General features: G+C 41.6%; 1 protein-coding gene across 1 annotated transcript in view; it reads right to left on the bottom strand.

Moving 5' to 3' along the window:
* Positions 1-7,921: 7,921 nt before the first annotated feature.
* Positions 7,922-17,992, bottom strand: part of LRP6 (LDL receptor related protein 6) — a 167,922-nt gene continuing 157,851 nt past the window's right edge. Inside the window, exons 21-23 of the mRNA XM_019543869.1 lie at positions 16,929-17,065; positions 13,303-13,400; positions 7,922-11,071 (exon numbers count right to left, since the gene is read on the bottom strand). Of these exons, the coding sequence (XP_019399414.1) occupies positions 10,780-11,071; positions 13,303-13,400; positions 16,929-17,065 (527 nt within the window). The 3' untranslated portion in view covers positions 7,922-10,779. The remainder of the gene's footprint in view (positions 11,072-13,302; positions 13,401-16,928; positions 17,066-17,992) is intronic.

The raw sequence follows: 17,992 nt of genomic DNA, 5'->3' as shown, positions 1-17,992 counted from the left end.
TCCCTTGGGGCGCTCTGGTGAACAAACGTTCCCCCAGATCCTGGTGGTCACCCCTGATAAACTTATAGGTGGCCATCAGATCACCCCTGAGCCACAATGAAAGCTTCAGTTGAGGAATGAGCCACAAAAGCATATTAACCCCCCAAGGAAGCAGGGATCTGGTTTTCATTAAGAACCCTAACTAATAAGAACCAGGGGAAGTAAAATACAGGAAATAGACAGTACATAAGCACAGCTCCCCAAAGTTTTTACAGTCCTTTCCACAAGGCATCAACAAGTCTAAGTGACAGTTTCCTGCCGGGCTGACCAATTCCCCTTCCCAAGACAGGGACCAAATTCTACCTCTCAGGGCACAGAGATTACAGGTGAGAATAGCTCAATTGCTTTTTAATGCCCAGGTTGCAATGAACTCCCTCTTCTTTTTGATATCCACATCTTCCCTTAAAGTTTGTCCGAAGTGCTACATCTATATTTTTAATCATCTGTACTAATCTACTAGCAGTCTATTTTAGTACTGCTGAGAAACAGCACTTGATTTTGGGGGGCCCATTATGCTAAGAGTAGTACAAACAAATTGTCCCTATCCCAATTATTACAGAAAAATAAGAGTGATTTTTTTTTTGTTGCAAAAAATTCAAAAAGACTGTAATACATTAACATATTTTGACATTATGGATTCCTGGGTTTCTCTTGTGATTCATGTGTAGGTGTTTGCATACTTAACAGTGCTAATATTATGTGGCACCCTGCATCACCCTTACAAGGTTCTCACAGCACACATCTGTTCAAGAATCTGCTCTAAAGAGACAAGAGAGACACAAAATGGAAGGGGAGCTGGAGGCCCTGAGAAGTGACCTAGAGATAGACAAGTCAAGTTCCATTGATATCTCCTTTCAGGTCTGCATATCTCCACTCACCAGGGCATATGGGAAGCTTGGCTGATTTGGGAAGAGATACTTAAAAGTAGAGCCAATGAGGAGAAAGGAAGGGAATCATAATGCTATTGCTGAGCATGTGACTATTCAGTGACACATTTTGGGCCTCTCTCTCCAGTTCTTTTTTTCATTTTCACAGGTGCAAAACTGCAGTAACCGAATAGAGAGCTGGGTCCCACCAGGTTTCACTGAGAGATAAGTAGTTCTGAATTCCTGTCAGTACAGCTTCTCAATTTTAAGCATCTTTTCTCTTCTTGATGAAAAATCAATGGCGGCTAATTAGTGAGAAAGGCTGGAGGCAGTGTCACCATACATATACAGGCCATCCTTGTATAAAAACACCAAATAAGTAAGATAGGCAAAAACAAACAAACACACAAACCCAGCAACAGCAAGAGGTTAAATTACAAGGCCATACATTAAGTTAGTGACAAATCTATAAACCAGGATCTCCCAAATCCCAACCCATGGCCTCAAAGCTATGAAGCTTCCTTGTTCTTGTTTTTCTCTGCAAAAGAGGAGCTGTTCTTTGAGCCTTTACATAGTCTTTTCTGCTCAGAACATTGAATAAAAGCATTTTATCCTCACCTTAAGGCCTTGCACCAATTCTGCCTCAACCTCTGACCTTTTGATATATATTCCTTCCCTGGTTCCACTAGGACTACCATCAGCAGCAATGTATGCTTTCTGGGTTTCTTATCTTCATGCAGGTACTGTCTTCATTCATGTCACACATCCGCCAAATCGCCTTGTAGTCAAATAGCTAAAAATATAAATGGGAATCCCCACACTGGGGAACTGTATTGCTGTTACCCTTAGTTTTTTACCACATCCATTTTTGTTACTGTCACTTTCTGGGTCAGAGGCAAAGTAAGATCAAAAGGTCTTTGGGGAATAAACCAAGCTGTGGTGTACAACAGCTAGCGTGCCTGTGGGTGCTGACAACAGCTAGGAAAAGAAGATGGACTTAGCATAGGGAAAGGAGGCAGGAAGAATTTGGCTACCACAAGGAAACGGATATCTAGCATCCAGTTTCTGGCAGAGGTCTAATTTTTAGCAGCACCGACAAATGGTAAATGCCTACTGGATGGGACCTTCCCAAAAATCAAATAGCCTATCCATCTCTTCATGCTTCCCTATTTTGATATCTCCTTATTTTTTCTAACGAAGATACATCACAGCATGGAACCTGCCAGTCTACATAGTATGTATTCTTCCATGAAGTAGAATCCAAAGTGTTGCAAACAGTAGTAGTAGTAGCAGCAGCAGTAGTATTTAGATCTATAGGTCACTCTATCGAGAAAGACTCATTGCATCTTATTGGGCAGGAGTTTGCAAGGGGAGACAGAATTCTTCACTCCGACTGTCTCCAAAGGGTTTGCTAAGTCTCCATCAACTGACATTATGAACCAACTTTCTAACACATGCATTCATTTTCCAAATCTTAAGAAGGGACCCTTAAAAGCAGGAAACCCCAAATTCAGAGGATTTGCATTCTGTATGGGACGGAAGGCAACACTCACAGAGAGATCTGCAGCTCCTCTAGTAAAAACAACTTATTTTTTTAAGCTGTAGAGTCAAGCACATTTCTTATGTTCCCAATGTGGCACATCACAAAGAAAGACACAATTAAAGTGATCATGTTTAGGCTAGAAGCATCTGAAGTGTAATTCCAATCCAGCTTTGATTGAAAGCTCTCTCTTACCAGGTGCTTTTCTGTGTGTAGCTCTACTAAGTACGTTCCTCCCAGTGAGATGGAGAATTTCCCTGCTAAATGGAAAACAGGTTAGACAAGTTCAACAGTTCCTCCAAGAGAAAGCATGGTGATTTTACTCTCTCAACTTGGGAGACAGGTACTGATTGCCAAGATGGGTGGATTCAAAATCTCATCTTTTTTTCTTTTTAAACAAGTTCCTCTCTCCAAGCAAAACAATTAAATGCATCTCCAGCCTACCTTCCACTCACCCCACACCCCAGTTCCTCCTTAATGTATAGTCAGGGGCAGAACTCCAGCATTTGCCATCACCTCTGCAGCATGTCCACAGGCAATGGAAAAAAGAATCATACTAAGGAAACAGATCCATTTCAGGCATCCCTTGGGTTTTTTATAGAAGAAATGGGGAGTATTATTTCAAATGATAAATGATACCTCCGTGTTTTTTCTAAACCAACCAATCCCTGCAGATGCCTCAGCAAACATGAGTGAGTGCATTGAGTCTGCTTTATTTCTGGAGGTCTTTGTAATGAGTACTGTACAATTAAGAGACATGGGCAGTTAAGAGCCAGACCCCAACTCCACATAGTTGAATTTACAGTTGTCTCTTGTTTGTTGCTACCCTTAAAGAGTGGTGATGACTTTTCAAAGGCAGTACAGGCAGTCCTTGACTTGCAATGTTTTGAGTTATACCATTTTGCACTTACAACATTTATAAATTGTTACCCTGTTCAACTTTCTGACATCAGTTTCAACTTTCCAGTGCTTAATCCGATGCAATGCCACGCCAGCAAACAAGTTTGCTGCATTGTCCATCTACATTTGTCAAAACTGCTTGGACATTTTCTTTAAGAAAGCAGGCAAGACTCGAGAAAAACCTGCAGCCAAGACTTCTAAGACGACTCCAGCCGAGAACCCTTTAAAAAGTCCAGGCAAGAGCCCTTCAAAACCTCCAGCAAAGTCACCTCAAAAAAAATCCTTCCAAATCAATATGATCGCTATTTACATTAATGTAGCTATTTTACTCATCTATAATTGATTGAGTACAAAATTCTGGGTTATTTTTGATGAAAATAAGGTATTTAGCCTTGGTTCAGGAACCAGTCCCCCATTTATAACATTATTTCTTATGGGAAAATCAGTTCTGAGTTACAATGTTTCAGCTTAAGACACAGTTTTCAGGAACCAATTGTGTCGTAATTCCAAGGACTGCCTGTACATAAATGCATAACCTTGGTGCCTGCCACAAAGAACTTCCAATCTAATGATTACCTTTAACTCAGCAAATAACAGTGACAGATACCAATGCATGAGGGCAAATGTGGTAGGAGGAAGCAAGGTGGCATTCTTCAATGGGACACTGTCTTTTGTGAGACTGTTGAAGCAACTGACAACTGGTCATTAAAAAGAAATGCAACACCCATCTGCTCCTGGGAAAGAATGACTGGTTTCCAAAGCAGAGTATAGAAATTTGCCTAAGGCTGCATATGGAAGAACTGCAACCAGAAGTGAAGGGCACTTTTACACCTTCTTCAATGTGTTCTGATTAGATTGCGTTGGAGCAAACTCGATTAATTGCAGAGCGTAGAGCAATGAATCAAGCCTGCTGGAGTGTTCTAATCAGAAATGCAGGATGCTGAATACACAAGGCACTGCAGGTGTTTTAATTGGAGGGGCTCTAATTAAAATGCACCCCTGGAATTCCACCTGGAATATACGTATAGGTGCCTGAAGAGCCTTGCTATAACTTATTCTATGCTTGCTACTCAATTGGTCACAATTTCTTTTCATTATTGATTAACTCTGGGAAACTGGGGATGGGAAGGGGAAAAGCTCACTTGACCCTTGGCCAGAAGGGGCTGTAACAGGGTGGATGCTGTGCTCAGCCCACAAAAATGGTGGCTGGCCCCTAGATCTACCTGCAAAATTGGCCGGTTGGGTCAATTTAGATAGAACCCTAATCATAATGGACCCTTCCAGCCTTACATATCTATGAAATTTCAGTACATGTTGTCTTCTGGAAGGCAATGGATGCCAGTGCAATTCCTCAAGTGATTTAAGTTAAGCAGCTGTACTGCCATATTTTATCGCATACACATACCTTTTCCCCAAAATTCAGCTGCTGGTCATTAGGTGTACTATATAAACAAGGAAATATGACAATAGCAAGTTCTGCCTCTCCTGGTGCAAAGCTAAAGCAATCCTGCAGTGTTTCACTTAGACACCTTTTCCCTTTGCTTCCTATCTCAGAGGCTCCTGTTGCAGAAGCAAGGAAAAATCTTCTTTATTCTGCTTTTCAAAAACAACTTCTGTATCTTATTGAAAATAATGCTGTATGTGAGAAAATAGAATAATAGTTACAGGATAGGGGCCCATTTACTTACAGCAATAACCACACCGTGATGAACTGAAAGCAAACCCAGTTTATACATTTGTTCCCTTTTCCCAGACTTGGGAACACAACTAAAATTACCTCTTTTATATTTTCCACTCAGTTTTATTATAAAAATCAACATTTTATTTGTTACAATTCCGTTTATAGTAATAATTGAAAGGAGTTTTGTACAAGGTTTATATACAGCTTATAAGTAAAGCACTTTATTTTACAAAATAAAGGTTAGCAAAGGGGAGGATAGGGATGACCAAATGTTGGTCACTATAATATAAATACATCCTTGCAAAGCACCATCGTACCAAAATTGATGAACGAGAGACACCAGCTGGCTTTAAGACAATGACAAGCAGCAATTAAAGCTTACAAAAAAGGATTAATTAACAATATATAGAAACAAAAGAGATTAAAAATCTGAAAGCAGCACCAGATCCTTCACTTGCAAACAAGGATAGTTTAGCTTAAGACTGGTGGTATCCTCTTTACAAAAGATATATTCGATTTCCCTTACTGACTCAACTGTTTGGCTTGAGGCTACGGCCAATATAAGCCAGGCTGCCTCAGACTTTTTGTGTTCACTTAAAAGAAGGGCGTGCAGAAAACTTCCCACAAATCTCTGCCCATGACAATCATGTTTTACTGAGACAACCTCTGGACTGAATTCAGAATGGACAGTTTTGATGATTCCGAAAAACTGTGGAGACTGATTTCTTAGCTCCAAAAACATGTTTGCCTTAGTATCCCATAAAGCTCTGGAAAATTGTCCAATATTTTAAATTTCTAGTAATATAGACAATTACTGTACTTTTACTGTACAACTATAGACAATTACTGTACAATTACTGTTTTTTGCTCCAGGTAAGCAGCAGTGGCCACCCATGCCAGCGGTGATGGCCACTGTCTACAAAACCTCCCACTGCTGCTGTGGAGCTGCATGGCCGGCGGAAGCAGCACATCGTGGGGTGGCAGTGGGGATGGCTGCATGCTGTCCAGCCACTACCACGCTGCCACTGCCGCCCGACGGCCGGCTACACAGCTCCGGGCACAGCTCTGCAGCAGCAGTGGAAGGTTTTGTAGGCCGTGGCTGTTACTGCCATCACAGGCCTCCAGGTCAGTGGCAGCGGCCACTGAGTGTGAGCCCCCGCTCCCCCTCATCCTTTGCTGCGGCTGCAAAGCCGGCCATGGAGCTCTGCTCTGGCTGCATGCCAGCCTCCCTCTCCCCCTGCACAGGCAGCATGTGTGCAGCCCTGCATTGTTTGCCCACAAAACCTCCCCACAGAGGGGCACCCCTGCCCTAACCCCCTGGCACTGCTCCCAGCTGCGATGTGCCACCTGGGACTGGCAGCACCCCCACTCCCTCAGCCCCCAACCATCTTCCCCAGGCCTGCCCAACAGCCCCACATACCTCTATGCTCCAGGGATGAAGGGCGAGTCTGAGCTGCCTGAGCCCAGCCTTGGCTACCTCAGAGGCTCAGGTCCCACCCTCCCCACTCTCCCTCTGGGCAGGATTGGGGGCTTCCTGCCTTTTCTGCAATCGGCTCTTGCAAGCTGGAGCTGTGCCAGCCTGCAAGAGCTCTTTGCAAAGCAGCGAATCCTTGGATTTCTCTGCTAAAAAGTGAAATCCATGTTTTCTCCGATAAAAACAGGGAACCAGTGGTTTTCTCCATTTTTCCATTGGAAACGGAAAACCCGGATCCTTGCTGATGAGACAGCTATATGCTACCTGCCATTCATTACCTCTTAGTGGAAAAGTGAGATGAGCCTTCCAGATTGGAGGTTTTGTACAAGATAATTTGATTGGCTTTGCGTTCTGTGTACCTTACCTATTACTACAAAGTTTTAGAACAGGAAATAGGAAGTTACAGCTCCCTCAGCAAACCTGCCCCTTTTGTGTAAACTGGATTATTTGCATACTTTGTAAACAACAATTCATTTAGCCTCTTTGGATATGTCGGTGGCTTGGATGAATTCTGGACTCATGGAAATGAGACCTTCAAAATTTAAAATACTAAAATGGGGAAACAGAATTTAAGTATTCCATTTGTGCAGTTCTTTGTATCTATGTAGATATTCTTGTTTCTTTAAATTACAATGCTCCCTGCAAAATGCAATATCATACAGAAGGAATATACATGGAAAGCCACATTTTGTTTGATTTCTTTTGTGATTCAGCATGCAGATCTGCAGTTATAAGTGTGAAGACTCCAATCCCACACTTGTGTTTACTGAAACGTCCCCTGGGTTTATTTCCATGTACTGATTTTCTGCTACAGACATTCAAGTGGGAAGATCTCTGGAAAAACTATATATTATGCATACAAATAAAATGTCCTGGTCTCTGGGTGTCTGATTCATAAAGGTATTTAAGTACATACTTAACTTTAAGCACAGAAGCAATGCCAATGGTCACAATGGGACAACTTTCATGCATAAAGTGAGGTGGTCCACTTACAAACCTTGCTGAATTGCTTGCTAGCATGCAAAAGACTGTTTGCAGGCCTTCATTTCAGTCCATTTAAGAAATAGCAAAGCACATGCTCCTCACTGTGAGGCAGAAGGCAGGAGCTGATTTGCTGAGAGTAGGAAAAACAGAAGCTGTTCAGTCTCCATGTCAAATCAGCTTTTGGCTAACTTCCTAGAAATGTGTCAACAGGGGCAAGAGCTGTAGTGATGCTTCTGTACCTTGGGCATCTGCTTACTAGGAACTTCACAGATCATCAGCTCATTAAGATTTTCCTCTAAAATTTATGGTAAAATATTTGTGCTTGAAAATTGGTTTCAAGTTTCCCATTACACAAATTCTTTGGTAGATCAGAACAGAGAAACAACCTGCTCTCTGCATTAGCTTTTTGTAGTGCAGTAAATCATCTGTCCATCTCCCCCCTCCTTATATGAATGTTTCACTCATCAAAATAACAGAAGATGCAAATTAAGTACATTATGCACAAAGTTAAATGTTTAGATCAAAATACATCACTGCCAATTCTACATTGACTTGTACTTCCATCCTATTGACTTCAATGGAGTTCTATTTGGTTTTAAATCTGTACAGAAGTCAGGCATTATTGTCCAAAGGAGAAGAGCTAATTCTTCTCCAATAAGGCCTCACTGTAATCAAGTTCAACAATGATACCTTAAACGAAGAAAATCAGTAATAGTTTTGAACCTTCTGGAAGAGGGTACCACATCTTAAGCTTAACCACCTCAAGAATTTTTCAAACAGAAATTGGCACACTTAAGAAGTATGTTGCAAGAAGAGACCACTGCTATTGCAGTACAAAGCAAATGGAATGAGATACAACAATGCAATATTTTTCTGAGTTCATTAGTGCAAGTTTCCACATGTGAACCCCACACAAAATGCTGCACATTTTAAAAAATGTAAACAACGTAGAGGTCTCAATTCTGATCGGCACCTGGCCTCTCCTCGCCCTCCCTTGCTCTTCATATAAATAGACTGGCATCCCCCTTAGAGTTCACAATAACTTCAATGTCCATCCTGCTGGAGATCACAAGTAAGTTTCTTCACCAAAAGGAAGAGCCAAAGGAACAAGTACCAAAACTTTTAGGTACCTAGAATGAAGCATCACCTGGGCTGACATTAGTGCAGTTAGTGTACCTGACTTTAAGATCATTTCCAACAGTGTGAGGAAAATTCCAATAGTCTGAGGGTACTTTGTTTTAAATCTTCCTGGAGTATGATCAATTATTAGAAAGGTCCTTTACTACCACTAGAATTCTAAACTTCATCATTTCCCTTGAAGCTGAAACTGAGAGGCTCCAACAGTCATATAGAGTTGTAGCAGTGGCAAGAGTCATTCAAAATTTCCTGAAAAATACAGGTTGAAAATCAGATCATATTTCCAGCCTGCATCTCATAGTAAAAGTTGATTGGGAAATGCATAACAGAGCAGTAAACCCATTCGGTTACCTATGCAGAGTGATTACCTTGGTACTGGGTCCTTTGACTACAGGCAAAAGTCCCTCAGAACCCTCTTGAGCAAGAGGTCAGATTTAGTCTGATGCGTAGCATGGCAAATGCTTAATGTCACCCAGGATAAGGTCCAATGTGAGCTCCATTAGGCTAGGTAGTCAAACTGGAATGCTGCACTGGGGTCAGGAGGAGTTTGTAAGATCACATTTTGCCCTTCAGCTCATGCAAGTATTTTAAAAAAATGAACACACACTATCCCTTTCAAATTGCTGGAGGGAAGTAGGAGGGCTACACAAAGGAGATATACAAAAATGCAGGTTGTTAATATAAAATGATTTGGTTAAGAATATCTTTAAATCTGACATTCACAGTGGTTAATACTGAAGTATTAAACTCAAACCACGCCAAAGAGATGGTAATGTAGAAATCATACTGAGAAGAATGGCTTACCTAAGATGAACATATCATGAAGAGTTAATTCAGTAGGAGAAACATTTCTAATGGTCCAAATGTCTATTTCTTATAGTTTGTCCCCCACTGACAAAGTTTAAATGCTTCCTTACTAAGAAAATATATATATTTTATATATGATTTGCATACCATGATATTAACTATACACTGAAAGTACTGCAAGGATATAGGATTCATTTACAATAAAACTAACAATTCATGGTTAAATTCATAGTTTATAAATATGTTGCCTATATTATATGTGGTATAAAAATATTTGACATTTTGTGGGCACTGGATCAAAACAAGTGTGTGTGTTTGCTTACTTGCTTTTAAAAAGGGACAAAAATCATTCAGGTACATGTATATTACCCTTGTCAATTATGTCAGAATTGCACTGACTTGGTACAAAAGTGGAATCCTTCAGGTTTGGCAAAATGAAGAAGGCAAAAATAGAGTGTGTATGACATTGCATCAAAAAGGCAGAGGATACCTTTTCATTAACCCAATTACAGGGGTATCTGAATAAGCATATTACAGTGAAACAACATGACATCAGGATTAGAGGGCAAGGAACACAGGCTGAAGAGGAAAAAAAGGAAGGATTTTTTTTTTTTTAATGCACACAACAAAATTATTTGTCTTCTAGCAATGGAGAATGCTGTAAAGTGGTATAACATTGCAAGTGTAGGCCCAAAAAATAATATAAATGCATTTGAATGAAAAAAGAATGGGTGTATAATTATGATGTATCCACTTCTATGATCTGTGATATTCCAGTAGAAAACGTAAAGCCCTTTGTATGTAAGGTTAGTATCTGTCCTGACTGTGTTTTCTTCAAGTTTAACTTTAGTTGCTGGCCCTCCATAATTAATGAAGAGGTTATTTGGCTACTTCCAAGTGTCTATGGTATGCTGCTCTGAGACGGACTTATTATTATTTTTAACATTTTTTGGTATTGACGAACCCCGCATCTCACCTCGCCGGACAATGATGCATCCTGGTCCTTCCATTTTCTGATGTGCTCAGTCACTTCACTGGATTAAGGCATGTTTTTGTGTTCCATTTGCAAAAATAAAAACTTTTTGTACAAATTTCTATCTTTTTTCTCTTTTTTATACAAAATCTTCTTCTCATGGCACAAGCAGCAGATGCTGTTTAAGAAAATATATAAATATCCTCTTTTTTCTTCTGTACAAATATCTCCAAATATTCCAACCCCCATTTAATAATTCTTAACTGTACACTGGTCCTGCCTCACCCACTCTGCAATGGCTCCCTCCCCTCTTCCCAATATGAACATTTTGTATTTACACAGTTGGAATGGAGGCAGTCAAAGGAAGGGAGGGCCCGCTCATGAGGAGTCTGTGCAGGGAGATGGGGGTGGTGGATAGAGGTGATGAGAGTAACTCCGTTCTGTGTAGGGGGAGGGTGGGCAGCTCTCATAGTTCTCTTCTGCTGACAGGTATTGGCTGCGTGGCGTGGGTGGAGGTGGCACAGGCTCTGAATCATAGTTCAAGTCACTGGTGTAGCCCTTTGCCACTGCTGTTGTGACCCTTCGGCTGGGGGCATAGTCACTGTCACAAACATCTGTGCTGCAGGGTGTAGTAGGAGGTGCAAAATGCCGGTAGCTGTACGGCCTGTAGCTGAGAAGGCCACAGAAAAGAATTAGCAGAGAGAGAAACAGACTGAGACAAAAATCTCAAACAATAGCACTCAGGCAAGCTGTACTGCCTCACAGCCTGGTACGTGGAGGATGTACATAACAGAATGGAGATTTTTGGTGTTAGGGACTGAAGAGGAAGGGCTGTGCTGAGTATGTGGAGAGATGTTCTATTTCAAATCTCAAATTTAAGGCACTGGTTTCAGTCCAGAGAGAAAGATGTTAGAATCCCCCCACTCCTCCCTCCTCTTTTTTTTTTGCTAGAAACATGTCTATGTCACAGCAGACAGAAGACATATACTTGAAGTGAGCTGAAGTGCTCAACAGGTGCTGTAGATAAGCATTTTTCAAATGGGTGCAAGGTGGGGGGCGAGCTTATATATACAGATGTGGGTGACTTGTGTCTACTGCTCAGTGCAATAATACTTGAAGCAGGTACAACCGCCAGCACGTCTGCCCCAAAGTTGGATACCCTAGAGAAGGGCTCCAATTCCTCTAGGCAAGAGCTGTCCAATTGGGCTCCCAGCTGGGTGCTGGACCCCCCTACTGTTGCTGCTACCCCCTACTCCCCCCTCTCTGGATTGTGCTTCCTGTCCCTGCCCCTGGGGCAGGACAGCAAATCCCAGGGAGTCTTGGGGCTCTGGGATTTCAAGTGCTACCATGCAGCATGGGAGCCCATCCTGCGATCATGTGGCCTATAGCACTGGATTAGACCCCTTTTCCCCTCTCTCTCTTTAGTTCTAGCAGGAAGTCAAAGAAATTAAATACATAAAAGTATGGCAGAGAAACTAAACCTCATCTTATGGAGTTAGCAAAGACAGCACATTAGCATTAAATGAAATTTAAAAAAATTAATTAAGTATACTGATCTATAATGGCAGAGAAAATAGGCCACAGTTTACAATACTAAAAGGAAAAACAAAATTGGTAAGAGCATAACAATTTAAAAAACCTAAAAAAGTAAAAGAACCTGTAGAAGGTTTCAAAGGATTCTAAAAATTAAGAGTAACTATGATGAATAAAAGCCTGCTGTGAAATCTATACTATGCTGAGTGTAAGATTCTACATATCCAGATATTATCTCTAAAGCATTCTTTCTTCTCTTCCTTTCCTGGCATATGTGTATTCCCTCTCTTTCAATCTGCCAAGGCCCAAATGACAGTGTGCGATACAAATGATTATTTGGGCAGAAGACTTAAAATAGCGCACAGTGTATTCAAAACACTGTTTCTAGCATAAATAGTTTTCAATAATAAAAGTAGCAGGACCACTGGTGTGTGTAGTATAGGCATGGGTAAATCAAGAACTTTGAAAAGGGAGGTGCAGAACATGTGGCACATTACCACATGTAACAACACATTCTTCTACAGTTAAAGAGGAACTAGAAGCTTTACTAATACGTTAGGGAGCCAGTGCTAAAATCAAAACAAATATAACTATTTGAATTTGCATGAATGTGTTAGATTATATATGAAGTTTAAAAAAAATACAACAAATGAAGCAAAAACAGTCAAAAGATATGCTGTCATTAGTTTCATAGTCATTGTAGTTAAATGTACTTCTCTTATACAGATTCATAAAATAAAATTTAGCCTTCTTGAGTATCTTGACAGTGCCTCCAATACTGTCAGTCATTTCTACATCTGAGGTAATATTACCACACAGGTTAAGGTTTTTAGCTACAGTTAAAAACAGTCTGCAAGGCTGTAAAACAGAAGAAAGGCATTACCAGGAATGGCTACGAGACAGCAACATTGCAGAAAAAAGGATAGTTTGCATAGTGGAACTTCAAGACCATTAAAAAACTGTTAACACTATGGAGTGGAGAGAGAATAGCAGGAATCAGGGACATGATAATGAGCCATGAAGTCAGTTGACTCCCTCACTGCTGCCGCCCCTCCCAGGCAACTGCACAGGTTCTAAAGTTTGGGTGGAAGAGGAAACAAAGTGAGGTGCAGCTGCACCACTGGACTCTGCCTGGATCCACCACTCAATATTGATAACTTTGGGATAAAATGAGTAATACCTGTAAAAAAAAAAAAATGCCAAACAACACATTTGTACAGTCATTATGGAGATTAAAGTTAAACACTTGTATAACAGTGTTTGCTACATCAGGCCTTTTGACTGTAAATTAACTGGGGCACGGACCTTCTTTTATTCTGTTGAGAACGCAAAACTGATCCTGGTGAAAACTAACATACCAATAATTACCTGTAGGATCTGTGAGTAGAAGGACTGTTTGAAGAATAACCAAACTCCATGGTGTAATGTGAATGTTCTGTCGCTGGTGAAGGTGGAGGATTCAAAATCTGAAAAGAAAAATGCATGTTTTTAAATTTTTTTTAATTGCCATGGTAACACTAAAAAGGACATAAAAAAATACACTTGTAATGACAGCTCTACTCAACATTAAAGAAAATACTCCCCTGAAACATAGTGTACATGTAAGAAGTTTAGTTAAGTGCCTGACGAATCCACTTGTATAGAGTCCTGCAACCATCACACCAAGACCTTTGATGCATAATTGTACGCAAGAGTATGGAGGAGTGGAGACTGCCCAAAACCTATCATTCCCCTTTTACATCACTGAGACAGAATCCAAAGGCCAGGCCAAATCCAGATGTTCAGTACCTTAATCACCGGAGCTTCTGTCAGAAAGCAACAGATAAGAACTACTGCTGACTGCCTAATGCCTCAGCAAGGGTGCACTTCTGTCAGAATGACATCTCTTAGTCTGTCTCTAACCAAAGAGTAAGACAGAAGGAGCTAGAGTTTTGAGGCACCCTATACTCATCTTACTCCAGAGGTTGCAACATTGTGGTATTTTATAGGAGGCTCACCAAGAGTAGCCCCACTACATTGTCACCAGGACCTCCAGTTGGATCGAGTTTACGGACATACTCAAGACCATTATTTTATAGGTACTGTCAGTTAAAGGCTGCACATCACGGAAGACATGGCCTCTGTTTTGGTGCAAATTTTGTTACCAGATACTAGGGCTGTGCAAAGCTTCAGTTGCTGATTCAATTTGGTGGAAATCTGGCCCAATTTGGCAGCTGAATCTCCAAAATGGAATCAAATTAGGAGAGCCTTTAATCTCTCCAAATCAAATCAGAACCCTCCCAATTGATTCGGAAAAATTCGATGATTCATAGACACAGCTTTAAATGTTTTTTCTATATACCTCAAGGTACCAGACATGGCTCATGAACCCTGAGATGGTGGGGCAAATGAAGCATCCCATGGGAGCACGGTGGAGTCCCCAGCGTGCTTGGCAATGGACCCAGAAGTGGACCAGAAGCACTTCTGGTCCACTTCTGGGTTCGCCACGGCGTGTGCAGGAGACCCTGCCCCGTGGCTCGGTGACTGGTGCCTCCTAGGTCCGGGGGGGACGGCACCCGGGGTCCCCCTATGGCCAATTGCTGAGTCAGAAGGGCATGGGGGGGGTCCGCCACCGAGTACATGGGGGGGCACCCCACCCTTCTGCTGGATGCTCCATGTGCCCCATCATCTCAGCATTCACAAGCCACGCCTGGTACCTCGAGGTATGTAGAAAAAAGCATTTAAAGCTGTGTCTACGGCCGAATCATTGATTTTCCAAATCAGCATTAAATCTTCAGATTCAGATTCGGCCAAACCGAAATCGGGACAGTGATCTGAATCAACTAATCGAATCATTGTCCCCTGATTCCGGCCGAATCTGAATCCGAATTGAATATGGACTGTTTTGCATTCCCCTACCAGATACCTTCTCAGCATCTTGTCAATTCTGTTTATACCACACCTATCTAAGTCATTATCAAGCTTTCCACATAAAGAGCTGACAAATACTGCTATTTTGATGGTGAAGTAAGTAAAGCTGAAGAAGGCACTGTATAGTCATAGTGAATACTATGCCTTTGGCAAACCAGGTGTCTACTTTTACCAGCTCTTGGTCCTTGCATGTTTCCATTTTTTTTTTTTTTTTTTGCTGTCTACCGGCAACCATGCATTCCCTAAATGGCTGAACAGTGAAATGCGCATCAACGCTGAGAAAATGGCAGTGGTACGCTTTTGAACTAAAATATATTGAAAGTTTACTTTTTTCAAAGCACGCTGCCATTTTCTTAGCACTGCCGCGAATTTCACCATTTATACAAATGTATGTGACAGCACTGGGTGAATCAGTTTGTGTGCTCCACAAACTTGATTAATAGAGTCTGCTCTGACATGCTGGATTTTTGGCACGTTGGAGCAGACAAATTTATATGTATCAATGCCCAGAGTGACTAGGGAGTGTGGCAACCTAGATGACAGTCTGGGTGAGACAACAGGTAGCAGGAACTTCCTGGCTTCAGGCACAAGCTACAATACCAAGCCAATACCTCACTGTGAGAGGATTAACACAGGACTCTGTCATTTTGATAGCCATCTTGGTAGCTGGATAGCATGTACAGGCTCTTCAGGCATACCACTTTTCTGGCAAAACAGATTCCCTACATGCACCCCAATTCTGGTAGGCTAGGTGTCCACTATACGTGAGAAAATACAGTATGTTGAATCACTTCACTCTGAACTGGTGGACACTCTGCCCTGGGACAGGTCTGGCTGGTCCTCCAAGCACCCCAACATTGCATTGTCCCTCACTGCCTACACCGAAGCAACCAGCAGCTCTAGTATTATAGGCAGAGCTCCACTGCTTTCTTTTTCTGCCCATTTTGGCGGGCCTTTTTTTTTTTTTTAAATCAATGAGTTCCCTTACACTGTTTGTTTAATAAAAGCTATCTTTCTAACACCTAACTCTACCCTCACTCCCTACTCAATTGCACCCCATCATCATATTTTCCCAGTCCCTGTGAATCAAAAAGCATGGGTCCAAGCACTTCCTTCTGTCCCAAGTCAGGCAAGCACTTTGCAGACTTTGGTCATTTGGGCTAAATACAAACATTCAAAAAGCCTGAGGCAGAACTGATCTAAGTTACATGGTTTTCTGTAAGCAGTGTAGTTTAGTTCAGTAGTGAATAGAACATATATCTGCCTATTGGTGGAGGAGGAAAATCTTAGACTGGATTCTGCCATTTTTAAACCAGTGCCAAACTTCTCTTCTGTTATGGGTACAGACCAATTTTCTATCACTTGTACTGATAAAAGTGTAATGTCTGTACCTGGACTTGCAGGCTACTGAAAGCCTACTGAACTTATGTTTATGTGAGAATGGAAAGCAGAAAAGTGAAGCTGCCCCCACCCACAGGTCCCACACCCCTGGGGATCCCAAAACCTGGGTCCAAGCACTCCCCACAATACTTGTGTGCTAGAAGATGACTCCATACCCTGCTGTCAAAGCCACACACTTCACGCAATTGTGAACCAGTTCTCAATCACTGACATTTTAAAATAGTTCAATTGTTATGTGGGTCCACACCCTAATAGTGTGAAGGCAGCCATTGTAATTAGGGCTTCTACAAGAGTTATGGACCGCAAACTATCCTCTCACCTTTACAGGGAGACTTTTATATAGTGTGTGATGTGCTTGAGTCGGGCACAATGGGAGAAGTTCATTCTGCCCTACTAGACCTGCTCTATGGTGATTTTACAAACTCTAGGACAATCAAATCAACATCTTTCCCCAGCACTAAATCCAATGGAACTTTTTTTTTAAGCAGAACATTTCTCTGTGACTGTGGGAAAAGGCCTGTTGTGTGTATACATTTTCCTCACATTCTTCCATTCAAATGCATTTATAAGACTACAAATATAAAACAAAAACCTTCACCTGCCAATACACTAGCTTCACACACACACTGACATCTGTCTGGAAAATATAGCAAACATGGTCCAAGAACAAAAATGTGACTTACAGGAGGGAAGTAAGTGCCCTTGGTACTTGAGGAGCTACTGGAGGATGCCCCCGTGACATGGGCCCTGTCATAGGGTGGCCCACTACTTCCTCCCATGATACTAAGGGAGCTGATCACAGATTTACCACGAGACATCCCTAAAGAAAACAAGATACATTGTTTATAGCAGTAATCATCTCTTCAGGGTAAAAATAAAGAACAGAGAGACCAAATTAATGCTAAAGTATTTCTACAGGATAAAAACATTTTACATTTGAAACTCATAAAATAAAAAAGCCTCCTGTGTTAAGTAATCCTGGTCTCCTGGATGGAGAAGTGAAATCAAGTTACTCAGAAGATAAACATGTTGGTTTAAACCTATTAGGGGCCAAGCTCTGGGACTTGGCATGGGGCTGCACAGGAAGCTCATGCAAAGACACAGACATTCCTTTTGCTCAAAAGACTGGAGAACACTGCAGCACTATGGCTCTGCTTGAGAACACACAAAGCCAATGCTCCTTGTCTCAGCCAAAGGCCTGAAACGTGTGAGAGAAGTTTTGTGTTTTCCCTTCCACAAGGAGAGGTTATGAAACACAACTAAGGGGGACTGGTGGGAAGCCAGGAGGAAAAGGGAGAGGCCTGCAAGCGCACTTCAGATTATAAACAAGAACTATTCTCAGAGCCCCCTCTGAAAAGCAGCCTAATCACAGGAAGGTGGAAGGGGCTGATGCATTGTTTTGACTCTGTTACAGGTTTGGAAAGATCAGTTATAGGAAAAACTTGAGTTCTGAATTCTGGATCAAAATGAAGCAAAAACACAAGAGTTCGTATTTTAAGAAAAATACTTGGCACTAACACGGAAAGCTCATTTATAAAACAAAGACATACAAAAATCATGCACATTAAATTAAAAATTAACTGCATTATGTAACCAAATCTTAGCTCTCTGAAGCCTTCTAAATAGCTTTGGCTTCCATGACCACAGCCCGTTCTTTGGAGAGAGAGGCAGCGAGCTGCTGGGAAGAGATGGCCTCCACCTCTCTCCCCTGGGGAGGAGGCTCTTCTCAGCCAGGCTGGCTGACCTG

The sequence above is a fragment of the Crocodylus porosus genome, unplaced genomic scaffold, assembly GCF_001723895.1.
Source record: "Crocodylus porosus isolate Cpor-Errol unplaced genomic scaffold, CroPor_comp1, whole genome shotgun sequence".
Taxonomy (NCBI): Eukaryota; Metazoa; Chordata; order Crocodylia; family Crocodylidae; genus Crocodylus; species Crocodylus porosus.
Note: the sequence above shows the minus strand (reverse complement) of the source record. Positions and strands in the feature narration are given on the sequence as shown.